The sequence below is a fragment of the Aptenodytes forsteri genome, unplaced genomic scaffold (genome assembly GCF_000699145.1).
Source record: "Aptenodytes forsteri isolate BGI_AS27 unplaced genomic scaffold, ASM69914v1 Scaffold137, whole genome shotgun sequence".
NCBI lineage: Eukaryota > Metazoa > Chordata > Aves > Sphenisciformes > Spheniscidae > Aptenodytes > Aptenodytes forsteri.
In genome coordinates this window covers 2,784,992-2,803,748 of record NW_008796221.1, presented here as the reverse complement: position 1 = coordinate 2,803,748, position 18,757 = coordinate 2,784,992, and the positions used below count along the sequence as shown (strand labels likewise).

Sequence of the window (18,757 nt, the reverse complement as noted above, 5' to 3'; positions counted from 1 at the left end):
GCCAGTTTTTGACCCAGCGCAGAGTCCACCTGTCTAAGCCGTGAGCCGCCAGCTTCTCTAGGAGAATGCTGTGGGAGACGGTGTCAAAGGCCTTGCTGAAGTCCAGGTAGACCACATCCACAGCCTTTCCCACAGGGTCACCTGGTCATAGAAAGAGATCAGGTTGGTAAAGAAGTATGCAAGAAGTATATATGCAAGGAGCAAAGCCCTTTGGGATTTTAGATGGAGAGAACTATGGAAATGTAATATATCATTACTTCATGAAGTTACATAATTTTTAGAGTTGAGATTTTGCAATATCCCCATTAATGTAAATGGTTTACTGCACTTGATGCTAGTGTTCATGCAGCAACCCAGAGCAGCACTCTTCCCACAATAAGCACAAAGCAGAACAATAAGCAAAGAGGAGCAGCAATGCTTGTATTTGACTTGCGGTTCTGGTTTTGCTTCATGTGGGTGCCTGCCCACAGCAGGGAGATGACCAAATATTTGTGAGCAGTTCAGATCCCCTGCCCTTCCCACCCTCATCCAGCTGGTGGTGAAAGTAGTTTAACTATGGGTGGGTACAGACAGTTCACCATGGATGTCTGCAGTGCTAAAACCAATGCAGCTGATGCCAGCTTGAATATGACTTTCAGTTCATGTTGCAGCTTTAGTTCTGTAATTCTACATCTGTTGCATTATTAATTCCTTCAAATTACTCTGTGGTGTATTTTAGGGACTCTCAGAATAACAATGGGTAGATCCACCCCTTCTCCAGGGACACCTCCAAGGGAAGGGAAGAAATAAGCTAAGGTATTACACATCTCTGTCAGGGAAAGCCTCTGCGTGGCTGAGACCTTTCCACCTCGCAGGTCCAGAGCTCTTCAGGGAAGAAAACTGACCCCTCATCAATGCGCTGTGAAGTTGTTGGAAGCAGTTCTCAGTGGCAAGAGCAAGCTGCCTGGAAGCCTCCTTGTTGCTGGCCTGATTTTAACTGCTCCTCTCTGTCATCATCCCCTGGCACCACAGCTTTAATAAGATTAGCATTGTTTTGGCAGATTAACCCAGAGGGAGTTAGTGTAACTCTTGGCACAGAAAGCAGGACAGAGTCTGGAGCCTGACTGTTCTTCAGCTCTGGCCTTCCCTTCCAAACTCAGAATCTCACAGATCATTCCCGGGGTGTTTCCAGCTTCCAAGAGCTATCAGCAGTGTCTGTGGGACAGGATGGATATTTGTCCTTCGCAAGAAATCCTTAGAACAAGAGCAGCAAAAGAGGTGGTCAAATAGATGTGTCTTAGATTGTCTTTGCTATCCTAGCCTGAATGGCCTGGTATCTTTTAGAAAGCTGTAAAACTGTTCTTTAAGCTGACTTTGTTTAGAGACTAGGAGGATTTTTGAGGCCTGGGCTGTACCAGAGGCTGGGCACAGCTCAGGACATTGTGGAGACTGTCCGTAGCCATTCCAGGGACATGGCCGTGATTGAGGATGCTGGCTCCAAAGTGGAGACAGCTTATTTTATTAAGATGGATGGTATTAACTGGTCTGGGAACGTGGTGATTCAGAAGCTGCTTCACATACAGCTCAGCCTTGTGTTTGGCAAAGGGAGGCTGATGCTGGGAGGTTTAAGCTGATCAACTTCTCTAACGTATGCCTTCTTGCAATTCAGAAGTGCTACACTGGCTTCTAGAGCCAGCTAAGTTACGCCAAGGCCCAATTCTGCAGTCCAGAATAGCAGTGTGCAAAGGAGGCTTTCAATGCTCTCCTGCCTTACTTGCGCGTCTCTTGCTATCTTCTCCATGGAAGTCTTTCACAGTTTGAGCTGCAACATTTTTGTTCCAGTTTGCTTTTAACATATGAGTGTCTAATTCGATTTCTAAATCTCTAAGCATACCAAATCTTGAATACAGCATAGAGTTTCCCTGATTCCAAATGAAAGCATTCAGAATGGGCTATGAAGTGGATGTTTATTCTGCCTGATCTGTCATTTTGTTTTCATGCTAATACTACCCCTGTTGCTACCCTGTAATAAGCTGTTGTGGAAATAATACATTGTCCCTAGGGTAAGTTTAGAAAAACATTCACCCACAATGCAGCCACAGATAAATCCAGTTTTAGCAACGTGGTGTTTAAAGCATTATACTCTGCTCATAGAGCATCAGCAAGATGCACTCGCTTGGAGCCAGCTCCAGATTACCGGTTTCTCTGTATTATTTCTCAGGCCCTACATGTCCATTGGAACGCTACGTGATCAAGTCATCTATCCAGACTCAGTGGATGACATGCACGAGAAAGGCTACCAAGATCAAGATCTGGAGTGTATCCTGCATATGGTTCATCTGTACCACATAGTTCAAAGAGAAGGAGGTAAATTGCATATCTTTGTAAAAAGCTTTACAAAATCTGTTCCTTGCATGTGTGTCTTAGTGTGACTGACCTTTATTTACTGAACTGGCAAAACTGGATCCAGACCTTTTGTGGTTGTGGGAGCTGCACAACCACATGGTTGTTGCTCCTGATGCTAATGGAGGGAGAAGAGCTAAGTACTCCTCTCCTCCCCAGTAAATCTATGCCCAAGCTGAACATCCTTGTTCTCTTGTAATGGCCAGTCTTTTCATGGTATTGTGAGATCACTGACCTTCCTTCATTTTCTTAGAAAACGTAACCTGTCTTAAAACCTTGTAATGTCACTGAATGAAAAGAGAGTCAGGTCTGCTTTCACCTCCCTGGTTTCTGGGATCAGCAGGACTATGTGCCATGAGAAAGGGTGTCTGATACCACACCACCAGGGTGAACAAGTTAAAAATAATCAAATGACACTGGCTGGCAGTAGAGTGTTGCCATCTACCACTTGCTGTTTAAGTTGCCATGTGTTTTCAACGTTGTTTGTCCTAAGAGTAGGGGACAGTGTAAATCCACTGGCACAGTAAATGTCAAGTTGCTAAAGGTTTCTGTTGCGTCTAAGGAACTGGAGCATTTCATAGCTTTTTTTCCCAAGCATAGCAATAACTTTCATCCTTTTGTTCCCACCAGCCACTAATCTCTAGTTTGAATTTCCTCCCCATCATTATGCTTTTAAAACAGACAGGACAAAGTTGGTAACATTTAGAGAGAAGAAGGAGGATCTTCAAACCCCTCTAAGGAGCTGACGTCGGGAGCGCTGGATGTACCCTGCCTCTCTCTGCCAGCTGTCAGTGCTCCTTTTTGAGAGGGTACTTTGGGTGCATTGCCTTGTAACGTGTGTGCTTCATGTCTCTCAGGATCATTCTGACAATAGAGAGTAGTGCTTCAGCCATTGGGAATCCCAAGGCAATGTCTAAATTCCCATTCCTGGATGGCAGCCTGTTGCTCAGTTCAAAAGGCAGAAGGTGTATTTTATTTTTGAGGTATGCATGGACACTCATCTGGTGTCTTTTCTGCACATTTTAGAGTGGGGAGTAGTAACCATTTACAGCAGCAATTGAATACCTACAGATACTTCTCCACTTCACAATCCTGTTGATAGACTCTTACCTTTCCACGGGTTAATGTTTCTTTGTTAAGAATGTAGTAATGACTGTTGGCCCTCAAGTTGCAACAGAAAATAAGAATCTGCCATCATTCTGATTCATATTATTATTCAGATCTGATGCTATGACACAAGGATTGAAAAAGTGGGCAGAGAGCTAAACTCAGTGACCGGAATAATTGCAGAGGAGGCCTCTACTCCCTACACTGACATTATAACTATTCCTGTTAGTATTCCTGAGTCACTTACTTCACTAAGTGAAGTGCCCAGATTACAGAAGAACAAGCAGATGTGTTGGAATGGGGAGCTGGAAAAGGAGGAGCAGTTAAATTGTCAGTGGCAAGAAGCCACTGTGGAGTGTGCATTCATAGCCTGCTGGTACTTGTAGATGTACTGAACAACACATGACCCTCAGCGGCCAAAAGCATATCCCCAGCAGTCTCTGAATGCACATTGTTGTGGTTTATAGCCCTGCAGCTGGAGCATGTAACTGATGATGGGGCAGTTACTGTGCTCCCCGCACGAGATGCCGTTGGCTAGGGTCAGTGTTCTGTATTGCCAAACTGAAACCCCAGGTTTGGATCAGTCTCGCTCTACTTTCTTTGCCAGAAAGTATTTATTGCTGACCCCATTCTTGCTCTTCTGCCTGTCTGACTGCGCATGCGAGACACACACAATCTATAAAAAAGTCTAGAGGACACTGTTAATGTTCACTGGTGCTCTATTGAAACTCCACTTAGGATGAGGGCACACTGTGCAAAAGTCTGCACAAACAAACGTTTAAAAAAAGTGCCTTAGGTACTTTGCAATCTAAAATGACAGAAGTGGGCAAAGCCGGAAAACAGGGGGAGAGATTACCACATACCAGGAAGTTTTTAGGACCATAATACACTTACTTGTTCCCTTTTTTCCTTGGGCATTTGCAGGAGACAAGTGCCAAGGTAGTAGCAGAGAGGAAATCCGTGACATATGATTTGACACGTTACATGGATTTCATATGCTTACATATTCTTTAGAGCTCCCCCAGTCTGGGACAAAGACTCATATTCTGTTTTTTGAACCAGCAAGCCAAAGAAATACTTGTTGAAAGTGAACAATTGAAATTTTTGTTTATGTATAGCTGAATTATTTTTTTTAATTCCAATTTTTATTTTATTCTTTTACTTAAACTCAGATTTTTAAACTAAAATGATTTCTATTAAAAATGGAACTTTCTTCTTTGCAAAATAATGAAAAATCCCACATAAAGCTTGTAGAACAAGGAATTTGCCCCAAACTGTCTTTTTCCTTTTTGCAAACTCCTTTGATGGTTGACAAACACTGGCATTTTCCAATAGAAAAAAGTTTTGCTGAAAAATTGCCAGCAAGTTTCTATATATATTATATACACTTTTTGAAAATGTACATCTGAAACAAAAAAATCAATGAAACCATTTTTAGTTATTCAGATTCTTGTGGATATATGGGATATGTCCATGTTATTTTGAACCGTTTCCATAAACTGTTCTAAGAATGAGCTAACTATCTGTCAATCATTAAGTTATAGAAATCTAATATAATTCTTCAATTTTTTTTTCTGTAGATCCTCTTCTCCTTCAGAGCCTTACCTCTGTGTCTTCCCCTTTCACCTATCCCCTGCAGTATTCAGCCTCTACCAGACAGTAGGCTCCTTAGGGCATGACCCTGTTGTGCTTTAACTGACCACGAATGTCATGTGTGTATAATATGATGCTTTGCAGTTTTGTGTTCTGCTCCCTGTGGGCAATTATGAAAAAGCCACATGGAGCCAGAAGTGCGCAACTCTGACTCAATTTATTTGCCCTGGCATAACTTTATTGTCTTTAGCTGAATTACTTCCACATTGCATCAGTACAAGGGTCACCAGATTCCAAGTGTAAAGTAGCCCACAAGAGCCTGACGTTGTTCTTGTTGCTGCCAATGGCAGAAATTCCTCTCTTTTTCTAGCAATCAGGTTTGACCCAGTTAGGAGTAAATAGAATGGTTACAAGAATAAGTAGCCCAGTTTGGCATTTAGCTTCTGTTACCCTCATGAAACTTTTTTCAGTCGGTAGCAACAGAATACATCAAAACCATCAAAACAACAATCCCCCTCCCCACTACCACCATTCCAGATGTCCCTGAGCCCAAGCCCTAGAAGAACCCAGTGCAATTGCTGTTGACAGTAGCCCCCCTTGCGGCTTGGGGCAGAATTTCCTTCCCACTGAGGCCCACACGATGTTTTTCTCACCTTCTGGATATTAGAGGAATGCCATTTTGTTACTTACCTTTATATTATCAATAGGGTGCACCCACCAACACCTGCAAAGTTGCTACCTCTACCAGAACAACAATTTCATACAAAATGAGGGTAGCAAAGAAGATTGTATTCAGCACGGGTGGTGAAAAGGCATGTCCAGAAATCGTGGGTAATAGCATGGAGATGTGCAGTAGATGATATACATAAAGTGGTTCCTTTTTGACCTGCTTTGAAAATCTGTGTATATTTAGCAAGTGTCAGTCGTGATGCAGCCTTAGGCTGCCGATAGCCTGTCACATGAGAGGAGCCATGAGTACGTGTAGCAGCACACTGAATGCATGACCAAACCTGTCAGGTTGGGGCTGATGACATTACTGAACAAGTTCAACCTGTTTATGGTTTCTCAGCACCCCAGATTATAATTATTCCTCATTATTTTGCACATTTGTCATATCTTTGGGTCTTGTCCAGGGAACCTTTGTGCTAGGCCACATATAAACACACAGACAAGCACATTTCTTCTCTCCGAGATTTTTTTCATCTGATCAGTTTAGCCCTGGATTTGCTTTTGTTACTGGTACCAGCAGGAACTCTGGAGTGCTCTGCCGGCTTTTCCAGTGGCTCTGAAATCCAGAGACAAATCCCTGCAGTGTCATGCTGAGCTGGGGCTCACGCAATTGATGGTCTCTTTGTTCCTTCCTCAGCTAAGGATTGCCCCAGCATATTCATCCTGCACAGCACCCGGGCTCTATTCCGTTTTGACAGCTGCCTGGGTGCATACGCTGTGCAAAAGGCCTCCATGTTCAAAAACTCACCAGGGGTAGACTCTCTGGCTGTAGTTTGCTGCGGTAGCCTTTTTTTTGTCATGAAGCTGTAACACTCCAGTCCATGTCTGATGAGGTGCATTGGAATGTAGATCTGGAAAAGGAACTTTGTAAGCATATCTTTTTATGGCAGCTGAATGCTCTGTCTTGCATGTAAGTGTGAGAATTCACAAGGATGAAGGATACACAGCACTACAGACCCCAGATGTAACCCTTTTTTAGTTGTCAAATTTAGCTTGCTTTTTCCTTCAGAAAATGGAGGTAAAAGGAACTATAAAAGAAGTCATGCAAGAAAATTAAGTGCTGCTATCGTGAGGCTATCACTAGTTTCTGCTGACAGCTGTATGTATTTCTGCTGCTGTTACTCTGCCCCAGCACATTACACATGCTCTTTGTCTTACTGGTTGCAAAAGGCATTTCTGTGACATCCAGTGCTCATCACATCTACATCATACCATGTGCAATCAAAGGCTGCGTGTAAGAAGAAGCTGGGCAAGGAATTTGGACTCTGAAAGCCAGGATTATGTTTGTACCTACTGAGAGATTTGTGCTGCATTCATGGACAAGCCATTTCATTTCTTCATTTGTAAAGTGGATGTAGCTATGGGTGACGTAAGCCATTGACTTGGCTGATATTTTCAGAACACTAACGACCTTAACTGACCTGTGCCATGTCAGCAGGAAGAAAAGAGAAACAAGTAGGTGCATTATTGTTAATGCACAGTAGGGAGTCAGTTTATTGTGAGTTACAATGCCTAAGTGTTCAGACGTTAGAAAATAATTTTTAAAAGGGATAATATTAAAATGGATCCTTCCTTATCTGTTGTTTGAGACATTCCAAGTGGCAAATAGGAAAGTTCAGGGAGGGAGCTAGGCAGGAAGAGACAAGACGCACTTCTAATATTCAGTTAGAATATAAGTTGAAGTGACCGCAGAGATGACCATTGTATCCTGGTAAACGGAGACTAAATCTTACACCTTTAGAGGAAATAATAGAATGATTTTGCTGACAAGATAATGCTGCTTCTTGAACTTCATTCCCTTTTTGTCTTTTAATAAGTCTTTATAAACTCGCTGATCTGGAAGAAACTGTATGAACGCAGGCACTGCTTCCCCAGGCACATGTGCACACATGCACACCCACCCACACCCTAGCTCAGATCCAGATCCCTGAAGCTCGTCTATATTCTCAGCTTAAAAATAACAGAATATAAGCAGCAGCCTGAACGTTGTCTTCAGAAGCATAGTGGTTTCTATGGCTTTCATGAAGGACCATTCCCATCTCTTGCCCCTAGAACCCTTTGCCAAAAAGGAGTGCTCTGGGTGTTTTACAGTCTTTTTTGGAAGCTGAGAGTGTCAGTGGAACAGCACTCCAGCTCTCTGTGTGGTCGCAGCACCAGGACTGCTCAGCAGCAGCCTCTGTGTACCTGTTCCCTTTACCAGAGTTCATCCGAATGGTGATTCGGTTAATCGTTACACAACTCCATCTTTGCTAGGAGCCTGCTGATAGAAAGCATTGTATCAGAATGTATCACCCGGGGGAGTGCCCACTGGGATCCTTAAACAAGAATGGAAGGAAACTAAGGAAAAACAATAGGATCACTAAAGGTGATGTATTTCTGGTTTTTAAATCTAACTATATACACATATATTAAAAAATCATGAAATTATATTTTACGATTTTATGTAGAGAAAATTCTTGGAATTCAGTCTCTAGCATTATCAATTCCTGTTTTCAGTCACACAACCTCTCACCAGATGCTTCACTGAGGTTTTGTTCAGACCTACCACGCCCTGGTGTAGCACCAAGCATGGGCAGAGCACTCCCCAGCCTCCTGCACCTTCACAAGCCCCACTTATCTCACCTTTGTTCAGGTATCAGAAATGACACAGCCCACCCTCCTTGCTTGACCTTGCTTATAGTCTTTTCTGGCAAATGTTTATTTTCAGTTGGGCAGTGGCAGAAAAGGGTTTTTGGTTGTGTTGTTAATTTTTTAGTCACAGTGCTTCAGGGCTGATTTGGAAAAATGTTCTCTTCCTCCCTCCAGCTGCCTGTCTCATGAATAGATGATCTATTGAGAGAAATGTCTTATCAGATTTTCTCTACATCCACACTCTCCCGTTTCAAAACTCATCTATTTTGCTACTCTATCCATCTGGATTGTTTGATTGAAAACTTATTTTCAGTAGGATAATTTAGTATTTGAAGTTTTTCATTAGTGGGAATGAATCATGCCAGAGTACTCACAGAAACACCAGTCCACCATAAGATCGCAGACAAAATGCATCATGATCCCGTTGCATGTATCTGAAAGTGATAAGGAAAAAAATCAGTTAGAGGCCGTGCAGAATATTAAATAAGGATACCCAGTGTTATAACAGCTGTGGGTCATTTCTAAATACAAGGTAGTGGGAAGTTTGTATAGAAAATCCTCCCGTCTGTATGCAGTTTTGTATGTTAGCTGCTTGTCTGTGCACACGGAATGCATCCCTGTGTCTGCATCTGTGTTTCCGTTGAGTTTGCTGACAGTTACTCTTTACCTACAGTAGTGAGTGGAGTCCGGCGCTGCTCTTTATGCTTTTTACACTTTATTTCTTTGAATTTGTTTTTAAATTTCCACTCACACCTTTCAAGAAGGAATAACAAATTGTTCTATAAAACAAACACGACAGAATAAAATGATTAGTTATGCACAGGTAAAAGATGTTTTTTCAAAGAGATGGTAAGTAAAGTTTTTTGACAATACCTACATGACCAAGAAGGTTAAATTCCACTTTCAAAATTGACATGATATTTGGGACATTTTTCCAATTGAGTGCCAGTGGAAAGGCATTAAGGTATTTCAGAAGATGTGATCCAGAACCCTGAGCTGTCTCTTCTGCAATGGGAATGCTCTTTATGATTTTGGTTGCAGATTGCAGAGATATTGCAAGTGAAGCTGCATTTCCTTCATAAACTTACAGTGCCCTGACGCGTTTTCTTTGCATTTTTTTAAAAGGCTGGGATGCCGTCATGGATTGGAAAGATGTCTTATCAGGAGGAGAAAAACAAAGGATGGGCATGGCTCGGATGTTTTACCATAAGTAGGCATTTTGATTTGTTCTTTAAGTAGCATCTGAAAATGAGGAAGAGTTTTGCAGGTTTGCTGTAATAGTTTGAGCAGTAGTAGACTATAATCTCCAGGACAATGCAATATGCAATACTGCTAGACGGTTGCATAGGACCGCAGACCTTGTCATTTATTCATACAAGCTCTGCTTCTGGTTTGGGCAATACTTCTTACTTAAGCTTTGCTTTTGGCAACATAGCATTACATTTTCCAGATATTCCTTTCTTTAACGCCTCAGGCACAAACATCTTCCCTGCATCTGTCCTACACATATTGCAGAAGTCTGATGGACTGTTGCAGAGGCTACGGGAGTTTGAAAGCCAAGCTCCGAAACTTTTTTGTTTTGGAGACTGCAAGCACACAAAGGCAGCCCAGGCCATACGTAGCAGTGGATAGAAAGTTTCTGAGTGGGCTGTAGCTACTGCATGACTTGATGACAGGACAGAATAATACTAGGTCAAACTAAAACACAGAAGTTAGATCACTGTGTACTCAGATGGACCAGGAAATAAACCCCATTTTTCCTGGAAGCTGGCTCTGCACCTGAATAATGCATGGAAACTTTATGTTGTTGCTAGCCAGCTTCCAGCTGTAGATGAGAGACAGCTGTCTGGCAAAAATAGCTCTGTCCTTTCTGTTCTGTCAATTAAACATCGTACATGGGAATACTGTCCAAAACGTAGAAGAGTAATGTTCTTTATCTGCTTTTGAAAGGCCGAAATATGCATTGCTGGACGAATGCACGAGTGCTGTAAGCATTGATGTTGAAGGAAAGATATTCCAAGCTGCAAAAGCTGCTGGGATATCCCTGCTTTCTATAACACACAGACCTTCTCTTTGGTAAGTATGTGCAGGGATTTATCATGGTCCTTGCTTTTACCTTTCTGACAGGCGGTGGATTGGCCTTTATTCTTCGTACTAGGGCAGTTGTTTAATCAAGATCTACTGCACTTTCTAAGATAACTTGTCTACAATAATAGTGATGTAAATGCATTTAGCACTGATTTTTTTCATTCTTTGACACATATTTATTCCTCCCTCTTTTTTTTTTTTAAATGTGTTCTAGTTATTAACTATTACTGCATCATGCAGGTGTCTAAGAGGCAATTAATTAGTCCTCCACACCACAGCCACAACAGATATCACCAGATTATTCTGTAAATGTGACAAGATACATGAGCTGTCCTGAGGAAGTTTACCGGGGCAGGGAGAAGATGGGAAACATGGCAAGTGGTTAAACTACTCTTTGTTCTTCCACAGGAATAATACATCTGGTGTTTTAACTTCTGTTGTGTCCTCTATCTGCAGGGTTTGTGAGCTTTCAAAATTTGGTTGTCTACTAAAAAAAGAAATATTGGAATTCTGAGAAACATCATTCTAGTGAGGGAGTACTAAGTATGGAAGAGTCCCTCAAAGGAAATAAATGTAGTTACTGAATACATAAAACAATTAAATACTTTAAAGGGCAAAAGGAGATCAAGAAGGTGTAAGCAGAGACTATTTGTTCTGAAGTCCTTGATCTCTACTTCAGACTGTTTGCTTTTTTTAAACTGATGACAAAAAATCCATCACCAGTCTGTTGCCTCAAAGGAAAGAAATTGTGTCAGTCTCTGCTTCTCTGAAAAAGAACAGTTTTCCCAGCATTTCTCCTTCCTCTGTGTAGATGGTGACAGTGGAAACGGCTTTTGTTGGATCAGGACCTAAATGTTATGAAAAAATGGGTATTCTCTGAGAAACATCATTCTAGTGAGGGAGTACTAAGTATGGAAGAGTCCCTCAAAGGAAATAAATGTAGTTACTGAATACATAAAACAATTAAATACTTTAAAGGGCAAAAGGAGATCAAGAAGGTGTAAGCAGAGACTATTTGTTCTGAAGTCCTTGATCTCTACTTCAGACTGTTTGCTTTTTTTAAACTGATGACAAAAAATCCATCACCAGTCTGTTGCCTCAAAGGAAAGAAATTGCTCTGCTCTCTGCTTCTCTGAAAAAGAACAGTTTTCCCAGCATTTCTCTGTGTAGATGGTGACAGTGGAAACGGCTTTTGTTGGATCGGCCTAAATGTCCTTGATCTCTACTTCAGACTGTTTGCTTTTTTTAAACTGATGACAAAAAATCCATCACCAGTCTGTTGCCTCAAAGGAAAGAAATTGTGTCAGTCTCTGCTTCTCTGAAAAAGAACAGTTTTCCCAGCATTTCTCCTTCCTCTGTGTAGATGGTGACAGTGGAAACGGCTTTTGTTGGATCAGGACCTAAATGTTATGAAAAAATGGGTATTCTGATTGATAGGAAAAAAAAGTCACATAGACATTTGGTTTTAAAATAATTTAAATTTAAAAAGAAAAGTAGTATTTAAATTTTGTAAAGTTTGGCATTATTTTAAAACCACTGCTCAGGAAAACAGGTATTTGAGAGCATCTCATCTATAAATAATGAGGATGCAGAGGGAAGTTATGCAAAAGAACTTGTGAGAAAGATCTTTGAGTTCAGTTTCCTACCGACATTTCTTGTTTCCTAGTACTAGTGCTATTCAGGAAGGTTTGGGATTGTTCTTGTAACCTCCACAGTATTACTGAAATTATCAGAAATCTGGTGATTTGTGGGGTTCTGGAGAAGTAAACAGCAGTGCTGAGTATTTAGAGAGAAGCATCAAATGCCTTTAAGATAGATATGCTTCCACAGGGACTGCACTGCATAGACAAAAACTGGGTTCACATGCTGTTTTCTCCTCCTCGAGATTATACCAGGAAATATTTGCTCTTTTAATCACAGTATTAGCTACTTTCCTAGACCACAAACATTGGACGTCTCAATTAGCTATCTTAGCTTCTGATTTTTTGGGGTTTTGGTGGGGGAAAAATAGAAGGATAGGTTAAGCATTTGGTGTCACAAAGAATAATATGCAAGAAGTGGTGAATACAAGCCTGGAGTTGAATCTTTTTTGAGTCCCATGTCATAAGCTACTGAGTTTATTAAACTGTCACATTCCCTGGATGGGATTTATAATCACTGTTTTATGATGCGTCTCATCTTCTATAATTTATAGTGATAAATTACACAGTTACACCAGCAGCTCTGAGGGAACTCTCTGCTCTTCCTCTTGCACCTCCTGATAAATGTCTTGTCAGGTCTTGACAAACTCCACATGTACGCCTTTGAATATTTTCGGTGCACACACCCTGATACTCACTGGAATATCTGTGACTCCTACACAGACTTTTTTATTTTGGCCCCTTACAAGCTGAACCATGTTTTAGGACTGGAGGTTTCTTTAGCCAGCCTTATAAGATGCAGGGGAACAAACTGAGGTGTAATTTGAACAAACTAGAGTTTTATCAGTAGCATCAGGTGCAACATGCCTGCCTGAATGTATTTTCTGCTAAGGAGGTAAAATGTCTCTCAGAAAGCAAAGTAAATAAAATAAACTGGGACTAGCATTCCTGGGGGAGAAGGGAGCCTTGTCTGCTGCTGCTGTTTGAGCTCCTGGAGGAAAAGGAGTCTGGTGGAGTTGCAGTGAAGGCAACTCCAGACAATGTTTCTAAGAGGGAGGCAGAAAGAGGGGGGCCACCACCTTGGCCAGGGACAGCAGATGATGAGGGGACCCTCCACAGCCCTGCTGCCGGCTCCTGCCAGCATCACTGCAGGTGAGGGCCTCGGAGAGCCCGGCAGTGCAGGCTGCTTGAGGCAATGACCGCCCCAGCTGGGGAGCCCACACCAGTGCTGATAGCTTACAGCTGGCACCTCACTGCTGAATTTCACTAGATGGCCTAGGGAGGTCCTGGTGACAGGCTTTGAGATACCCAAATCCCTTATGAAAGAGTGTCCTGGGATTATGAGTCACTGAGAAAAAGTCTTACCCAGTGATCCAAAACGGGACAATTCTCAACTTCCTGAGAGGCACCATTGGAAAGAGACACAGACATCCAAATTTGCGTGCAGAAATGAACCATCTGTTCCCTGAGCCATTACTAACATTTTAATTTGTACTGCAGGAAGTACCACACTCACTTGCTGCAGTTTGACGGAGAAGGCGGCTGGCGTTTCGAGCAGTTGGACACCGCTATCCGTTTATCACTGAGTGAGGAAAAACAGAGACTGGAATCCCAACTTGCAGGAATTCCTAAAATGCAGCAGAGACTGAATGAACTGTGTAAAATCTTGGGAGAAGACTCAGTGCTTAAAACAATGGACAAAGAGGAATAAATAATTTATGTTTTATGTTTTTAAAAGTATTTTTTTAGTTAAAAGCATTACAAATTCAGCCATTATCCTTTGCATGCATTGTGATAGAGGCTTAGAGCATAGAGAAAAACAGCCAGCAGAAAATAATGCTCTGAATGCTATGTAAGACTTTAGCATTTTAGTATTAAGGAAGAAAGTGGTTGAACGGTGAAAAGAGAATAAGCAAGTGCACAGAGTATAAGATTAGTCATAGCAGCTTATGTTAATTCTTAGTGAAAGCCTGATTCACTGCAAAAAACTACCAACACACTTAGGATTTGTTGGTGAATTTTTGCCTAAGACTTGGCCTGCAGAATGTGCTCTTGTACCAGGTCACTGTGTGCGTATGATATGCCTGCTACGCAGAGCAAACATGGCATGAAACTCAGGCATGGAGCACAGCAGAGGCAGCATCTGGGTGAGTATGCAGATGCATGCAAAAATCTCATTTGGGTATAAGAAACATTCTTTCAGCCTATGTAAAACCAAACTCCCGTTCTACTACTGAATTGCATACACACCTTTACCTGCATTTCTGTAGCAAATAACGTAATAGGCTGACCAGAAGACAACTGTCTAAGCAACCCACTGCCCTCGCGACAGAGAAGCAGGGATAGAGCTAAATAATGTAATATACTTGTGCTGTACTTTATGCTATTATGCATTGCTTCAGAGGCTCTTTGCCCTTCATGATACATCAGTTCCTTTCGGGGATTATTTTTGTTCCCTATTTAGTAACCTCTGGTGGGGGGGGATGGAGCACTGGGCCTGGCATGAAATGACTTAATTTTCACTTGACTAAGTCATTCATCTGCTCCATGGGTCTGGTCCAGCCAGCATCCATCTCTGACCCAGTTCCTCTGTTGGTAAAATCACAATACAGACACTTGTTTGTTCCATGAGACGCTTTGTGACGGGAAGGACTGTAGGAGAGGAAAATGTCAGTTTCTAACAATACACTGAATTCTCAGGCATGGCTGTCCTGCCAATTAAAATGCTCAGCACTTACAAAGGTCTGTGAAAAGTTAGAGCATTTTGTAACCACTAATTAATATGCCTGCCATATTTTGGTAGAGTGGCTGAACACTGCCCTCCCTGTGAGCAAACGCACCAGTTAACAGCTTTGCTTTCAGATGCACTCACTGATTGTCCGATCTGCTTTTCAGTTTGGTAGGAACCTGGTCCTCAGTAAGTCAGAAGGTGCTTTAAACAGAGACCCCTAAGACACTGCTGGCCTGAGTGCCTTGCCGGAGGCAAAACCCCGTGAATTAGAAATAAAGACGTGAATGGATTTAAGAGCTCCTGATCTGCTCTCTCTGACTGCAAGTGCACAGCAAATGGGCAGCTTGGGAGTGAAGGTCAGGAGGGGTAAGAGGCTTTGCAGATGGGTAAATGAGCCTTAGCTGAGATGTAGCAATCCTGAAGTTTGTTGGTTCTTTTTTTCCTAGAAGTGTGATTCCTTAGAAGATTTCTGTCTGGTGTGCTTAGTCTGAGAGGGGCAATGCATAAGCTGCTAAGAACTGTTGAGAGAGGAGAAATATTTTGGGGGTATTTGCTGAACTGGGAATGTTTGAGCACCCTGAAGTTAATATAAACTGTTCCCGTTTTCTGATTGCTTCAAGAGCAAGGAGAAGGTGAATTAACTCCATCTGCCAAATCCCAGTCCAGTGCACTAACCATTAGCCCATCTTCCTTCTCACTGTGTGCTCATCTTGCTGCTTGGTATGGCACTTGCACCAGAAAATGAAATAAGTCTGCTCCCTGTCCTGCTCCTCCAGAGTCTGTGGCTTGAATGTAACCCTGTAACTTGTCCTGGTGACAACAGTTTGTTACTCTAACTAGTTTTCTCTGTAGAGTCCCCTGGGACATCTCACTGACACAGAAAGGAATGCTCTTGGGAACCTTTGAAAGGGATGAGAAATTAAGGTTCAAGATAATAAGATGTGTTGTAAAGTGCAGACTGGAGGTCACTGCTGTGGTGGATGACATGTGCATGCATTTTAATTTGCAAGTGTCTCTGCTTGTCCCTCTCCCTGAAGGCTAGCTTTCCTCCTTCTCATCTTCAAAGAAAAATTCAAAAATGCTAAGGAGAAAAAGAAGTCGGCCAAGAATCTGTTCTCAGTGAGCGTAAATGAGATGACTGATGATTTTAAAGGCTTGCATGTTTCTGAGTTATGTTTCTCTAAAATGGTGATGAATCAGGCACACCCCATATGCATGCCCTTGTCCCAGCTGCAGCGTATCCATCTGCTAGTGCAAAGCAGCCACAAAGCCACCTTTCCACAAGCCTCTCCTAAGGCAGGAGCTGAGGTCGAGGAAGGGGCATTAGTGATCCCCACCCCGCTGTTAAGCGCTTTACCATGTGGCTGGGAGCTAAACCGGGGTTGTCTGGTCCCTGAATGAGGAGGACACTGAAAAGTGCTCTGAACAATTGGCCCAATTTGGCACAGGTCCAGATATGGCCCTGCACGCTCCCAGCCTCCCACCAAAGCTGTGCCACGGCACTTGACTTGTTGGGAGCCATTATGGGCAAGCGCAGCGCCTGAAATCTGCTGTACCGCCTTGCAGAGATCGAAGGTGGCCATCCCTCACAGCACAACAGAAACACATCTTCTGAGGAAACCGTGTTTAGAAGAAGAAAGTTTGTTTGCTGTTTTTTTTAAATGAGATTATGCGTAAAACTTACAAAAGATACTGATGAAATTTTAATGAAAACTGAAATCGCACCAGGATCAAGGTAATAGTATTTTCCTTGAAGTTCGATATATATTTCTTGGATCCAGTAATAGACTTAACCATTCCCATTCAGTAATATAGCGTAAAATATCCCAGCATCTCACTCGGCTATTTACATTCTTGTAGGCATGACAAGAACATCAGAGGCTGGTATGAGAAAAACGCCTTCTCTAAATAGGAACTTTCTGAGTAATACCGAGCCAGTTTTAGAAGGATTTTCTATACCGGTGGCTCTTTATTTTTAAAGTTAGTTTTGTGGCTGGAGGAGAGGCTGCCCTGGAGATTTTCTCTGCAAACTTTCTGAGTTGTTCCAAGGGCTAATTGAGACGGGAGTCTCCAGTTCTTTTTCTGGTGAGTTTTACCTCTGGTGTAATACAGGCATAAGCCAGCTCATTTTGTGCTGCTTCGGAGCCAGCCGTGAAAGCACGAGCAGAGGTGCACGCTCCCTGCCAGGGAATAGCTCAGGGAGACTGTTCTGGAGCCGAGGCACGGGGAGCACTTGGCCCTTGCAGTGCGAGAGGAGCAGAGCAGGGCAGGATGCCCTGGTGGAATCCTTTTTTGTGGTGCAATGAGAGCTGCTCATCAATGTTCATTCCCTTTCTGGCATTCAGGAGCTGTGACTCCCCGGGAGGCCGAGGAAGAGAATTTTTGGCTTTCCTTCTGCCTGTCATCTAGCTGGAGCTAGCCAGATCCAGCCTGTTGTGTCACAGCATCTATGCATTCAGGGCTGGATACTGCAAAGTGCTCAGTGCCCCTAGCCTCCTGTGAGCACCCTCTCATCCCCCAGGACTCAGGGCAGACTGGACTTGCCTGGATCTACATCCTAGAGGAGCACAGGTGCTGAGCAGAATTCATACCAGTCTCAGGCATGGAGTAACTGTACAATAAAAATATGAATTGTCCACATCAGTTCCTTCAGATAATGTCGGGATTTTTTGCAAGAATCTTCAGAATGGGAGGACACGTTTTTTGTGCATGGGATTTCAGTATTTTAACCTAGGAGGAGTTTGTTCTCCACTTAGTTTTGGGACCAGACTCATTGCTGTTTTAGACTTGGAAGCCCTCCTTCTGCAGGGGTAGAAAACCCCACATATCTTTTAAAGGAGTTTTTTGAAACCAGTGGGATTTGTATTTGAGTGAGGAATGAAGGACTGGGTATTCAATGGGATATTTTAGGGAAAATTGCAATAAAAATTATATCCTAAAGCAAATGAACACATCTATAGTCCCCTCAATATGTCTAAATGATGATAATGCATGTCAAAGTCAAGTTTACGAGCCTGTGATCAGAGATTTCAATCGTATATAGAATGAAATCCCCCTACTGAGCTGTTCATGAAGCTTAAGAGAACTGAACTGCTAATTGAATGTCTTTGTTTTGTTTATGTTTGATATTAATGCCTTTTAAGAGCAGACAATTTATAAAGCAATAAATTATGCTTTACAGTTGTAATTTATTCCAACCTCAAATAAAACATGTTGCATTTACTTTGAGTTTACAGTGTTCCTTATGAATCATTCACAAAGCAGCCAGGACCTGCCTGCGTGTGCTCTGGGACCCCCTTCCCATCCCTCGTTTCTGCGATGGGGCAGGAGAGCTTGGGGTGGATGTTGCATGTTTGCAGGTTAAAACAGCGTTTCATTCCTAGATCAGGCTGGTGTCAAAGGCTGCTGTGAGGTTTCTCATGTCTCATGCCCATCCACTTCAGCGTGGACCTGATTCATGACAGGAAGGTGACGAGAGCTGCCACCACTTGCTGGGGAGTTCTGCAGGGAGGCTGGGCACTGAGCAATGTGCCAGAGGACGGTGTCACTAGCACAACATCGGGTGGCCTCAGCAGCATCACTCCCAAAGGTTGTTATTATGGTCTTTGTAAGATAAGAAGTTATGCATAAAGCATCAATGTCACAAATATTACAAGCAAGTGCCCATGTTGGCCTAGAAAAGGAGAGGTTTTTTTTCTTGGGGATTAAGACAAAAAATACAGTCTTTTTAGCCCTTCAGCCTACCAGGAGTATGAGGACATCAGTTGACTCCCTAGCACCCAGAGCTGGCTTGTGTCTAGCCCCTTCCCAGCTGGGTGGCAGGGGATGGTGAGGTACTGTGTGGTGGTACAGAACC

The 18,757-nt window shown here is 42.6% G+C and overlaps 1 protein-coding gene across 1 annotated transcript in view; it reads left to right on the top strand.

Moving 5' to 3' along the window:
- The window catches only part of ABCD2 (ATP binding cassette subfamily D member 2), a 52,049-nt gene extending 33,923 nt beyond the window's left edge, over positions 1-18,126 (top strand). Inside the window, exons 7-10 of the mRNA XM_009289026.2 lie at positions 2,201-2,346; positions 9,568-9,652; positions 10,393-10,518; positions 13,671-18,126. Coding sequence (XP_009287301.1) covers positions 2,201-2,346; positions 9,568-9,652; positions 10,393-10,518; positions 13,671-13,881 — 568 coding nt within the window. The 3' untranslated portion in view covers positions 13,882-18,126. The remainder of the gene's footprint in view (positions 1-2,200; positions 2,347-9,567; positions 9,653-10,392; positions 10,519-13,670) is intronic.
- The last annotated feature ends 631 nt before the right edge of the window (positions 18,127-18,757 follow it).